The sequence below is a fragment of the Hemibagrus wyckioides genome, linkage group LG26 (genome assembly GCF_019097595.1).
Source record: "Hemibagrus wyckioides isolate EC202008001 linkage group LG26, SWU_Hwy_1.0, whole genome shotgun sequence".
Lineage (NCBI taxonomy): Eukaryota > Metazoa > Chordata > Actinopteri > Siluriformes > Bagridae > Hemibagrus > Hemibagrus wyckioides.
In genome coordinates this window covers 14,556,336-14,567,641 of record NC_080735.1, presented here as the reverse complement: position 1 = coordinate 14,567,641, position 11,306 = coordinate 14,556,336, and the positions used below count along the sequence as shown (strand labels likewise).

Sequence of the window (11,306 nt, the reverse complement as noted above, 5' to 3'; positions counted from 1 at the left end):
TGGTTATGTCCCTGAAGCACAGGACACAAATGCAAGGCATTCTAAAAGAATTATACATTTAAAAAAAAAAAACACACACACACACAGAGGCCACACCTCCTTCACTAAGATTGACACAGTGGCCACGCCTCCTTCACTAAGACTGACACAGTGGCCACACCTCCTTCACTAAGACTGACACAGTGGCCACACCTCCTTCACTAAGACTGACACACATAGGCCATGCCTCCTTCACTAAGACTGACACAGTGGCCACACCTCCTTCACTAAGACTGACACACATAGGACATGCCTCCTTCACTAAGACTGACACACAGAGGCCACGCCTTCTTAACTAAGACTGACACACAGAGGCCATGCCTCCTTCACTAAGACTGACACAGAGGCCATGCCTCCTTCACTAAGACTGACACAGTGGCCATTCCTCCTTCACTAAGACTGACACACATAGGCCATGCCTCCTTCACTAAGACTGACCCAGAGGCCACACCTCCTTCACTAAGACTGACACACATAGGCCATGCCTCCTTCACTAAGACTGACACAGTGGCCACACCTCCTTCACTAAGACTGACACACATAGGCCATGCCTCCTTCACTAAGACTGACACAGTGGCCACACCTCCTTCACTAAGACTGACACAGAGGCCATGCCTCCTTCACTAAGACTGACACAGTGGCCACACCTCCTTCACTAAGACTGACACACATAGGCCATGCCTCCTTCACTAAGACTGACACAGTGGCCACACCTCCTTCACTAAGACTGACACACATAGGCCATGCCTCCTTCACTAAGACTGACACAGTGGCCACACCTCCTCCACTAAGACTGACACACATAGGCCATGCCTCCTCCACTAAGACTGACACACATAGGCCATGCCTCCTTCACTAAGACTGACACACAGAGGCCACGCCGCCTTCACTAAGACTGACACACATAGGCCATGCCTCCTTCACTAAGACTGACACAGTGGCCATGCCTCCTTCACTAAGACTGACACAGAGGCCATGCCTCCTTCACTAAGACTGACACACATAGGCCATGCCTCCTTCACTAAGACTGACACACATAGGCCATGCCTCCTTCACTAAGACTGACACACAGAGGCCATGCCTCCTTCACTAAGACTGACACACAGAGGCCATGCCTCCTTCACTAAGACTGACACAGAGGCCATGCCTCCTTCACTAAGACTGACACACATAGGCCATTCCTCCTTCACTAAGACTGACACACAGAGGCCATGCCTCCTTCACTAAGACTGACACACATAGGCCATTCCTCCTTCACTAAGACTGACACACAGAGGCCATGCCTCCTTCACTAAGACTGACACACATAGGCCATGCCTCCTTCACTAAGACTGACACACATAGGCCATTCCTCCTTCACTAAGACTGACACACATAGGCCATGCCTCCTTCACTAAGACTGACACAGAGGCCATGCCTCCTTCACTAAGACTGACACACAGAGGCCATGCCTCCTTCACTAAGACTGACACACATAGGCCATGCCTCCTTCACTAAGGCTGAAACACAGAGGCCACGCCTCCTTCACTAAGACTGACACAGAGGCCATGCCTCCTTCACTAAGACTGACACACAGAGACCACGCCTCCTTCACTAAGACTGACAGTGGCCACACCTCCTTCACTAAGACTGACACACAGAGGCCATGCCTCCTTCACTAAGACTGACACACAGAGGCCACGCCTCCTTCACTAAGACTGACACAGTGGCCACACCTCCTTCACTAAGACTGACACAGTGGCCACACCTCCTTCACTAAGACTGACACACAGAGGCCACACCTCCTTCACTAAGACTGACACAGAAGCCACGCCTCCTTTACAAAGACTGAAACACACAGAGGCCACACCTTCTTAAAAAAAAATGTAAAAAACACACCTTCCTCTTTATTTTATTTTGTTTTATTAGACAATGATGTTTGCACCAGATTCAGGAGTTTTTAAATGTGAAATGTGTGTTTTTGTGTTTTTCTCCTTCGATAACATCTCTTTTGGGAACAATACTTAATAAATCCAGAACAATACTTGAAGAAATTTCAGCCCTTGTAAGTTTACTGCAAAACCCTGAAATGTTGACCTGTGTGAATGAAGTAAACGACTATTACAGACGTCAATGCCAAACTGAAATCAGTACCAATCTTCACAATTCATAATAATTACAAAAAAAAAACTATCTTACAAAACAAAAGTATTAAGAAGTAAATAACGGTTAAGGGAAAAAACAAAAAAAACAACGACGACAAATATTTACATTCATCCAAACGGTTCTGAGTAAAACTGAAGCGAACTTTAGAAATCGAGGAGTTAGAAACCTATCCACAAAATCAAAAAAAATATTCATGAAGTTTCTTTGGCTTGTTGGTGAGACGCAGAGAAGAAGTTCTCACACACAGTCGAGAACATTTCGAACACAATTAGCATATATACACAACAAGGCATGTGCCAATATTCAGTTTCTAAAAGTTTTCGCACAATAACTGCACGGATAAATAAACACGGTTTACTATATTATCGGAATATTCTATTAAAAAATGATCCATCCAGGAGTACTTTCTTTACAGTGAAGTGTGTAGTGAATTTGCAGTAGTATGAGATAGCTTGTTTGATAGCTTAAAGCTAATGGAACAGACTGTTGCTAGGCAACAGTGTGCTTGCAAGTTCTTGGAAATGAGGCTACATTTTACCTAGCTAGCATGAAGCCCACAAGCCTTGTTTCACACACAAGCTGAAGGCGGAAGGAAAGTGAAGAATATATCGCATTGTCGAGAATATCAACATTTACCTCAGATGTGTTGGTAAATTTCCGCCAAAGAAATGCCTCAGCACTATGAAAATTGCAGTCTAATTACAGTAGCACTGATTGCTAACAGCAGCTGTGCATCGCATGATATATTTATAACAGATGATTGAGAACTTAAATACAACGATCATGTCTGACTCAAGCCTACATTCACTGCTTATGATGACGTGTGTGTTGAAACTATTGGCACATGCCTATATGTACAGTGTGGATCCTTGATGCATAGAAAAGCCCAAAAATATCTATATCTCTCTTTTCTCATCAGTTTCATCAAGCGTTTTTGAAAGTAGTCACTATTTTTCGACATACACTATGTTGCCAAAAGTTTTGGGATGTCTGCCTTTACATGCACTTGAATTTAATATGGAGTTGTCCCACCCTTTGCAGCTATAACAGCTTCAACTCTTCTGGGAAGGCTTTCCACAAGGTTTAGGAGTGTGTTTATGGGAATTTTTGACCATTCCTCTAGAAGAGCATTTGTGAGGTCAGGCACTGATGTTGGACGAGAAGGTCCGGCTCACAGTCTCCGCTCTAATTCATCCCAAAGGTGTTCTGTCAGGTTGAGGTCAGGACTCTGTGAAGTTCCTCCACACCAAACTCACTCATCCATGTCTTTATGGACCTTGCTTTGTTTCCTGATGTTGGAACAGGAAGGGGTCATCCCCAAACTGTTCCCACAAAGTTGGGAGCATATAATTGTCCAAAATGTCTTGGTATACTGAAGCATTAAGAGTTCCTTTCACTGGAACTAAGGAACCAAGCCCAACCCCTGAAAAACAACACCTGAATTCAGTAATCTGAAGGAGTGTCCCAAACCTTTTGGCAATATAGTGTACATGTTTTTTTTTTTCTTATACAGGTTATTTCTTTTCATTTCATCATTGTCATATTTACAATCAGAAGTTCAGGGTGTGCAAAAACGAAGCACTTGATATCATAAAGAAAGTGTCTTTGGTTTGTTTTTGTTTTAAAAAAAGCAGGATATTAATGTGCATTAGCAGCTGATGTAGCATAAGGCTAGGAGTAGCTCTCGTTCTCGTTCCAAGAAGTCATCCACTGTTTCTTTTCCACCGAGGCCGGCTTCTCTTTCCCCGGTGGATGCGTGCGCTCGTCCTTCTTAATCCTCACCGCGCTGTAACTGGGCACGCTGTCATTGTATTTGGAACGTTTGAAAAATCCACACTGAAGGGGAATGACAGAACACAGGGATTAGTGTTAGCACAGCATAAGCCAAATGCTTTGCTTGTTTTTAGATGAATATAAATCGGAAGCGTGCCAGGCATAAAGAAAGTGTGTTTTTTTTTTGCAACATTTTGTTCAAAAGAGGCAACAGAGAGGAATCTAGCACCGAAAGATCCAGAAAATGCACAAGACATGCACAAGAAAGCAGGAAAGTCTGCAAGGTCCAAGCATCTGCAATCAAGCTGAGCTTAGCTGTAAACATTTTTAATTTTATAATCACACAACTATGTGGGATAATATATACGTATATAAAGCTTTATTTAAAAAAAAATTTAAAAAAAAGACACGTCCATGTATGTAACCCCTTTATCCCCTTCACCAACACCATACATGAAAGGTTTGTGTTGTAAACAGCATCACTAAGCACTGGAAGCTTTAATAAGATCATGTTATAAAAAATAATGACTGCCACCATTTCCCCAGATTTAAGCTATGCAAAGGAGCATGATGATCTGGGCTAGCATGAGTTAGCGCAGCCTACACTGCCTCCCCATGCCACCGCTGAGCTTGAAGGGATCTGGAAAGAATCTGTTACCAAGAGAGAGCTGCTCGAACTTTCTTTGTCAATCCCTCTCGCTATGCTTCAGAAGTCAGCCTCTCTTTCTCGGGTTCATTTTTGGGCTCGCTTTTGCCGAAGAAGCCGCACTAAAAGGAGTAAAGTTAGGTTAGGGCCTTTTCCCACTGCACAAAGTACCAAAACGTTTGGCACCCAAAAAACCCCTCTAAAACTGTATATCGTTTTCAGTCCCAAACAATCCAGTATGATTTTGGTACTTGTCCAGGAAATAATTAGGACTATAATAATAATTGTGTGCCGTAAAATCCGAGTTGTTTCTCTCAACCCTCTCAACCTTAACACATTTCCTGATCCTATGGGCTGCAGCACATTTAATAACATGTTTACAGTATTATTTGTGAGAAATGTTCTGAACTGTAACTGTATATCGTTACTGGGTTAATACTAGCCTAAAAGTTGGACGCGGAACGATCCCTGGACATCCTGCACACACACTGCCATTAAGCCTCTCATGATGTAAATAATCAGCTCAGATTCTACAGGAACATGAAGGATCTGATTTTATATTGTATCATATAAATAAATCAGAAACGTATTTCCATCCCTATTATTTTTGTTACTTTTAGTTGTTCTTGTTGTTTTTTTTAAGGTGCAGTGGAAAAACAACCCTACAACAGTGTTTATGTCTTGGTATAGTCCATCTGCAGCTTTTCCTTTTGTCTCTCTCTTTCTTTCTCTCTCTCTCTCTCTCTCTCTCTCTCTCTCACACACACACACACACACACACACACACCTACACACACCCACAAATATAAGCTAAGACAGGTCAGTTGATGGAATAGAATCGGTTAGCATGATGTTGTGCCTTGTTTTACCTTCCAGAGCAGGAAGACCAATAAGCCAAGCAGGAGCAGGCCCAGTAATATAGCAACCAGTATGATCCACCAGGGTAAACCTCCATATTGTGCTGCTTTACGTACTGGGAATACAGTCACTCGTACCTGACACACACACGCGAAAATAATGTGTCATAATATTTCACAATACACAGTAACTTATAATAAAATCCTTTGTCCCAGCTCACCTGTGTATCTTTATTATTCAGCAACACATTTTTGGGAGCGTTCTCCAGACTGAGTGACGCTTTCACAATTATATCGACGTAATTCATGTCAGAGTAATCCTGCATGGAATAACAACAGTGTTCAGGACACTGACCATACAGTGTTTCAAACAGAAATACAGGTTTGGAATAAATTTGAAGCTGATGAAGGTTTTCATAGTACAAATAGATATGGTTCAAGGTGCATTAGAGTGAGCACCAGTCCAGTCTTGCTCGCCTGAACAGCAGGGAGTACTACACACTCACTAAGTTTAACACTATTCTTCGATCTGTAAGATTTGTTTTTGGGAAAGAAAACACACCTCTATGAAGGTGCCATTCCACAGACGAGCTCTCAGTGTGATGACGGCATTGCTGTCCAATCCCTGAAGAGGACACTTGAGCGTCACACACGACGCACCTTCGCCACACGTCTGCAAACGATACAACAGACAACTGTGTACAAACAAAACGACGAAAACAGAAGATTAGAGGAAAAGCTATCTGAACAGCAAGCAAGTTCTTACCAAGACTGTAGATTTCCTCTTGTCGGTAAAAAGAGATGATAAAACTCCTTTGTTTTCTGAGTTTTCAGATCCATCATTAGCTTCACGCTTTCTCCTGGATAATGACAGATCCTGAAATAAGAAGAAGGCAAAGGATATTACATTCAAAGACAATCTTCCTTTGGAAAACGTTCAGCATGTGATCTAGTCTGAGAGGCTCTGCTTATGCAGAATCAGACATGTTTTTTTTACAATTAGCATCAAAAAGCTCTGTAGACAAAAGTGTGGCTTACCGGACTTAAACTGAGCGGGTTGACCTCATCTGGTTTGCAGGCGATATTATCCGTACCCACAGTAGTGATCTTCATCAGGTACAGCAGCCATTTATTTGTCGCAGTGTTCTTGGGCCACTCGATGTTCAGAAACGCAGTCCCGAACGACTTCAGAGGCTTTCCCAAATTGATCACCTTCAAATAAATCAGAGTTAACTTATTGATGGAAATAACGTGGAGGGGAGAAAAAAGGGCTTTACGTTGACTGCACAGTGATTAAAGCTGTGATAACGTATTCACCCGGAATTCATAGTCGATCTGGCTGCCGATCTCTGTTTCCGTCTTCATAGCGCTCTCTCCTAAGACGATACCGGTGAATTCCAGCTGTGACGGCTTAGCCACCCTGAAACGACAGAATTTTAGTCATGTATTTAAAATGTTAGAAGAAAAAACTTGCTCTGAGGTCAGATTATACCATTATTATGTTCTAACCTTTTTAGCTTTAATGTGTATTTTGTGATTCAGTCAGTGGTGGAGGAGATAGAGAGGGGGAGAGAGCAGAAAGCTGTGTGTGTGTGTGTGTGTGTGATCAAAGCGATCAAAGTAATAGCAGCCAATAAATAGCCCTGCTGAGTTGATCTACGTCATTTTTCTCCAAACCCAGGAGAAGTGTCACAGGCCCAAAATATAAAAGTTCTGGTATAACTCACCCAGAAAGTGACAAAAGCAGCTCAGCTACAACATTGGCTTTCTTCATAACAGTCAGTGGTGCCTGCTCGCTCGTCCTAAAAAACAACACAAAATTACTCTTAATAATCTTGAGGGAAGGGAAAACAACACAACAACAGTTTACCCGTAACAGCTGTATAACTGACATTCAGTGCAGTTGTTAAATTTGTCCAAAAAGGATGAGGTGAAATAATTCTTCTTATTAAATTCCTAATATTAATAATCTGTGGTTTAGTTTTGCCTGAACACATAATGATTCCTTTGAAGACTAAACCTGAAGGATATTTTTTTTCCTTGACACTGAAATCCACTTACGTTTTAAGCTCAAGCGTAACTTCTACTTCATTCGTGTCCAGCGAAATCCCACCAGTGCTCAGAATGATGTAAAATACAGCCTATAATATAAGACAGCGTTAAAACAGATCGATCACACCGGCTGAACTCCTGTGATAGCTCTGTGACTTACTTCCGAGTTATTTCTGAAAGGATTTCCCAGTTCACATTCAGCCTTTGTGCCGTTCGGATTGGCCAAGCAGATAATCTGTTTGTCCTGTGTACCAACAAACGTTTAATTAAATATAAGAAGGTAAAAAGCTCAAGTGTGCACAGGCGGTAGAGACTTGAGACATCAGACTCACGGCAGATTTGGTGCGAACTCCAGAGTAAGAGAGGGCATTGGGGTATGATACGTTCAGAAACGACTCGTATGCGTCGTCTCCGTTCTTATTGGTCACCGTGACCTCCAGGGCAATCTCCTTCTGGTGGTTGAGTGAAATGACCGGCATTCCATTGTGACTGAAAGCAAGACAGCAGACATTTCTTTAAAATATATTTATATCACACTCATGATTTAAAGAACAGAGACCAAATATAAAATGTGCTACAGAATAAACTACCATAAATTTTTAAAAAAATTTTTTAGTACTGTATGCAAAATGTGGGCTGCTGGTTATATGTCTATTGTCTCTAGTACACTTTATTATAAATGTATTATTTTGTTAATAATATATTTAATAATTAATACATTTATAATAAAATAGGAGAAGCTGTGCACTTATATAAGGGAACTCACACTGGCAGTGGTTTGAAGATGTCTTGATTAGGCTCCCGAGAGCAGAATTTGTACTGCAGCTGTAAATTACTCTGGCACCTCTGGTCACTGCCGCAGCCGTCTTTCACAAAACTGACCTGATACCAAAAAATAATAGTGATAATTAAAAAAAAAGAAAAGAAAAAAGAAAAGAATTAATTAAATCCATTTATTTATAGCAAAAAGTAAAAACACAAGTAAAACAACAACAAAAAAGTAAATAAATCCATTAAAATAAACAATAATAACAATAATAATAATAATAATAATCATGCATTTTAAAGTGTCCTTTACTTAATGACCTGAGCATATGAAAGTTTTTGCATGTTGTAATATAAAGTGTTTACCTCAGTAAGAGATGGCTGGCTGGAAGCGAGGATGGGACTCAACTCAGCGAGGCCGGCTTGTCTCTTCTTGCGTCCAGATCCTGACTGCTTCACGATCTCCACGTTCACCTCTATGGGCACGGCTCTCAGCTTATCCTTTAAGTTATCCTTCACAGTGAGACAGCAAAATAGGTCTCAGCGAAATACTCCATTTTACCACAAGGTGGTGATAACATTCTTACATGCTTCGGACATCGGGAAAGCGAGAGAAATTCAGCCTAGCCATACCATTTTTTCAGGCATGGCAACAATCAGGAGAGCTGCTCTGTTTACGTTACCTTTTCGACCTTAATACAGTATATTTAACCTTCTTTACTTATAATCATGTGCCTTACAGTTTCTAACAACTCATTATATGTACATTGGGAAAGAACCCCAGGACTTAAGAAACACTGTATGATTTTCTGTAAGAAATTTAAAAAACAGAAAATTTATTTACTATTATCATCTATTATTGTCTACATTTGCCTTAATATTTCTTGCCAATTTGACTGATAACTTAAATTGAATAAGTTTAATCTAATCCATAATAAATAAAAAAGCAAAATATTTGTCTAGATCACTATCTATGTATGCATAGATAGATAGATAGATAGATAGATAGATAGATAGATAGATAGATAGATAGATAGATAGATAGATAGACAGATAGATAGACAGACAGATAGGCAGATAGATAGATAGATAGATAGATAGATAGGCAGATAGATAGATAGATAGATAGATAGATAGATAGATAGATAGATAGATAGATAGATAGATAGATAGATAGATAGATAGATAGATAGATAGATAGATGCTCGTCTATCAGCTTGTCTTTGTGTTTGGTGTACCTGAAGTTTGAGCTTTTTCATGATACATTTTTGTTCGTTCTGCTTTCTCAGATCCATGATTCCTGTGCTCTCATAGTCTGTGTCAGTGGCGGAGGGTGGGAAGAAAACGGCACGAGACGGAAGTCCCTGCTTCTTCCTCTTTGACTCCACCTGGATGGAGTATTTGATTCCTGAGTGGATATAAAAAAAATATATAGATCACTTTTAGGACAAAATAAACATTTAGGACAGTTGTAGTATTTTAGTTCTAAGCTGTACGGCTGACTCGGCATGCTGGGAAGTAAACATATCTACTCACTGAGAGAAGGGCTGTAGTCTTTGGTGTTGGAGGTGAATTTGAAACAGACATTCACCTCAAGACTGTATAATATATAAATAAATATATATATATTTCTTTGAAAAACACACAATCAGCACACAAGCATTTCAAAAGGATTGTTGATAAGACTCTCTTACCAAATGCTGTCACCGCAGTTCTTCTTAGAGAGGTCTATGTCTTTGGGATTTGTAGTGACCGTCTTTTCTATGTTGACCACTGGCCTTGCTCTGTGAAAAAATGATGGGAATAAACAATCAGCAAAAGCGAGAGAAGCTCGGCAGTCAGAATTCAGATAAAAAACGGGAAGTTAAGGTTGCGGAGGTTTGATCCTAGTGAACATATCTCTGGTTATCATGGTGTCATTGGGTAAGGCACATCAAACCAACTGGAGATAATATTGTAAATCTGTGAAAACAGTATATGGGTGAAGTATACACTGATCAGCCATAACATTATGATCACCTGCCTAATATTGTGCTGGTCCCCCTTATGCTGGTAAAACAGCCCTGACCCATCTATCTATCTATCTATCTATCTATCTATCTATCTATCTATCTATCTATCTATCTATCTATCTATCTATCTATCTATCTATCTGTGTCAGTGGTCATAATGTTATGCCTGATCGGAGTATATTTTGCACAGTGTGTATTTATTTTCTTGTAACGCCATTATGTTATAACCTGTGTAACGAGAATATACACTGATCAGGCATAACATTATTTGCACTGAGAGGTGAAGTGAATAACACTGATGACCTCCTCATCATGGCACCTGTTAGTGGGTGGGATATATTAGACAGCAAGTGAACATTTTGTCCTCAAAGTTGATGTGTTAGAAGCAGGAAAAATGGACAAGCGTAAGGATATGAGTGAGATTGATGAAGGGCCAAATTGTGATGGCTAGACCACTGGATCAGAGCATCTCCAAAACTGCAGCTCTTGTGGGGTGTTCCCGGTCTGCAGTGGTCAGTATCTATCAAAAGTGGTCCAAGGAAGGAACAGTGGTGAACCAGTGACAGGGTCATGGGCAGCCAAGGCTCATTGATGCATGTGGGGAGTGAAGGCTGGCCCGTGTGAGCCTATCCAACAGACGAGCTACTGTTGGGGAACCAACACAATAGTAGGCAGGTGGTCATAATGTTATGCCTGGTCGGTGTATACTGTATAGGAAGCTGTTTGGGATTCACTGTGAGTTATGAAGACTTAGAAATTATCATTTACATGCAATGCAGTATTTTATTAAATGCAATAATACAAGCAATAAAGTGCAAAAGTAATTAAAGTAATTAAACAGCCCAAGTTCTCACCTGTATACGGCCACAGTGTCAGAGAGAGATCCAATGGCCAAATCTGGATATTGATTGTTGTCTAAATCCATGTTACCAGCTAAGGAGTAACCAAACATCTTAATGTTTAGATCTTTTCCTTTCAGCACCTGGTAGAAACAGAAAGAAAATAAACAATGGAATG

General features: G+C 40.7%; 1 protein-coding gene across 2 annotated transcripts in view; it reads right to left on the bottom strand.

Annotated features, from left to right (window-relative positions):
* Positions 1-2,110: 2,110 nt before the first annotated feature.
* itga6b (integrin, alpha 6b) overlaps positions 2,111-11,306 on the bottom strand; it is a 28,718-nt gene continuing 19,522 nt past the window's right edge. Inside the window, exons 9-26 of one of the 2 annotated variants that reach the window (XM_058380580.1) lie at positions 11,144-11,271; positions 9,972-10,061; positions 9,814-9,875; positions 9,516-9,685; positions 8,644-8,790; positions 8,279-8,394; positions 7,845-8,001; positions 7,673-7,756; positions 7,522-7,601; positions 7,188-7,262; positions 6,778-6,880; positions 6,499-6,672; positions 6,227-6,337; positions 6,023-6,133; positions 5,682-5,780; positions 5,473-5,598; positions 4,616-4,725; positions 3,881-4,020 (exon numbers count right to left, since the gene is read on the bottom strand). In XM_058380580.1, coding sequence (XP_058236563.1) covers positions 4,657-4,725; positions 5,473-5,598; positions 5,682-5,780; positions 6,023-6,133; positions 6,227-6,337; positions 6,499-6,672; positions 6,778-6,880; positions 7,188-7,262; positions 7,522-7,601; positions 7,673-7,756; positions 7,845-8,001; positions 8,279-8,394; positions 8,644-8,790; positions 9,516-9,685; positions 9,814-9,875; positions 9,972-10,061; positions 11,144-11,271 — 1,902 coding nt within the window. In that variant the 3' untranslated portion in view covers positions 3,881-4,020; positions 4,616-4,656. Of the gene's footprint in view, positions 4,021-4,615; positions 4,726-5,472; positions 5,599-5,681; positions 5,781-6,022; positions 6,134-6,226; positions 6,338-6,498; positions 6,673-6,777; positions 6,881-7,187; positions 7,263-7,521; positions 7,602-7,672; positions 7,757-7,844; positions 8,002-8,278; positions 8,395-8,643; positions 8,791-9,515; positions 9,686-9,813; positions 9,876-9,971; positions 10,062-11,143; positions 11,272-11,306 lie in introns of both variants that reach the window. The other variant, XM_058380579.1, reaches the window with a different exon arrangement.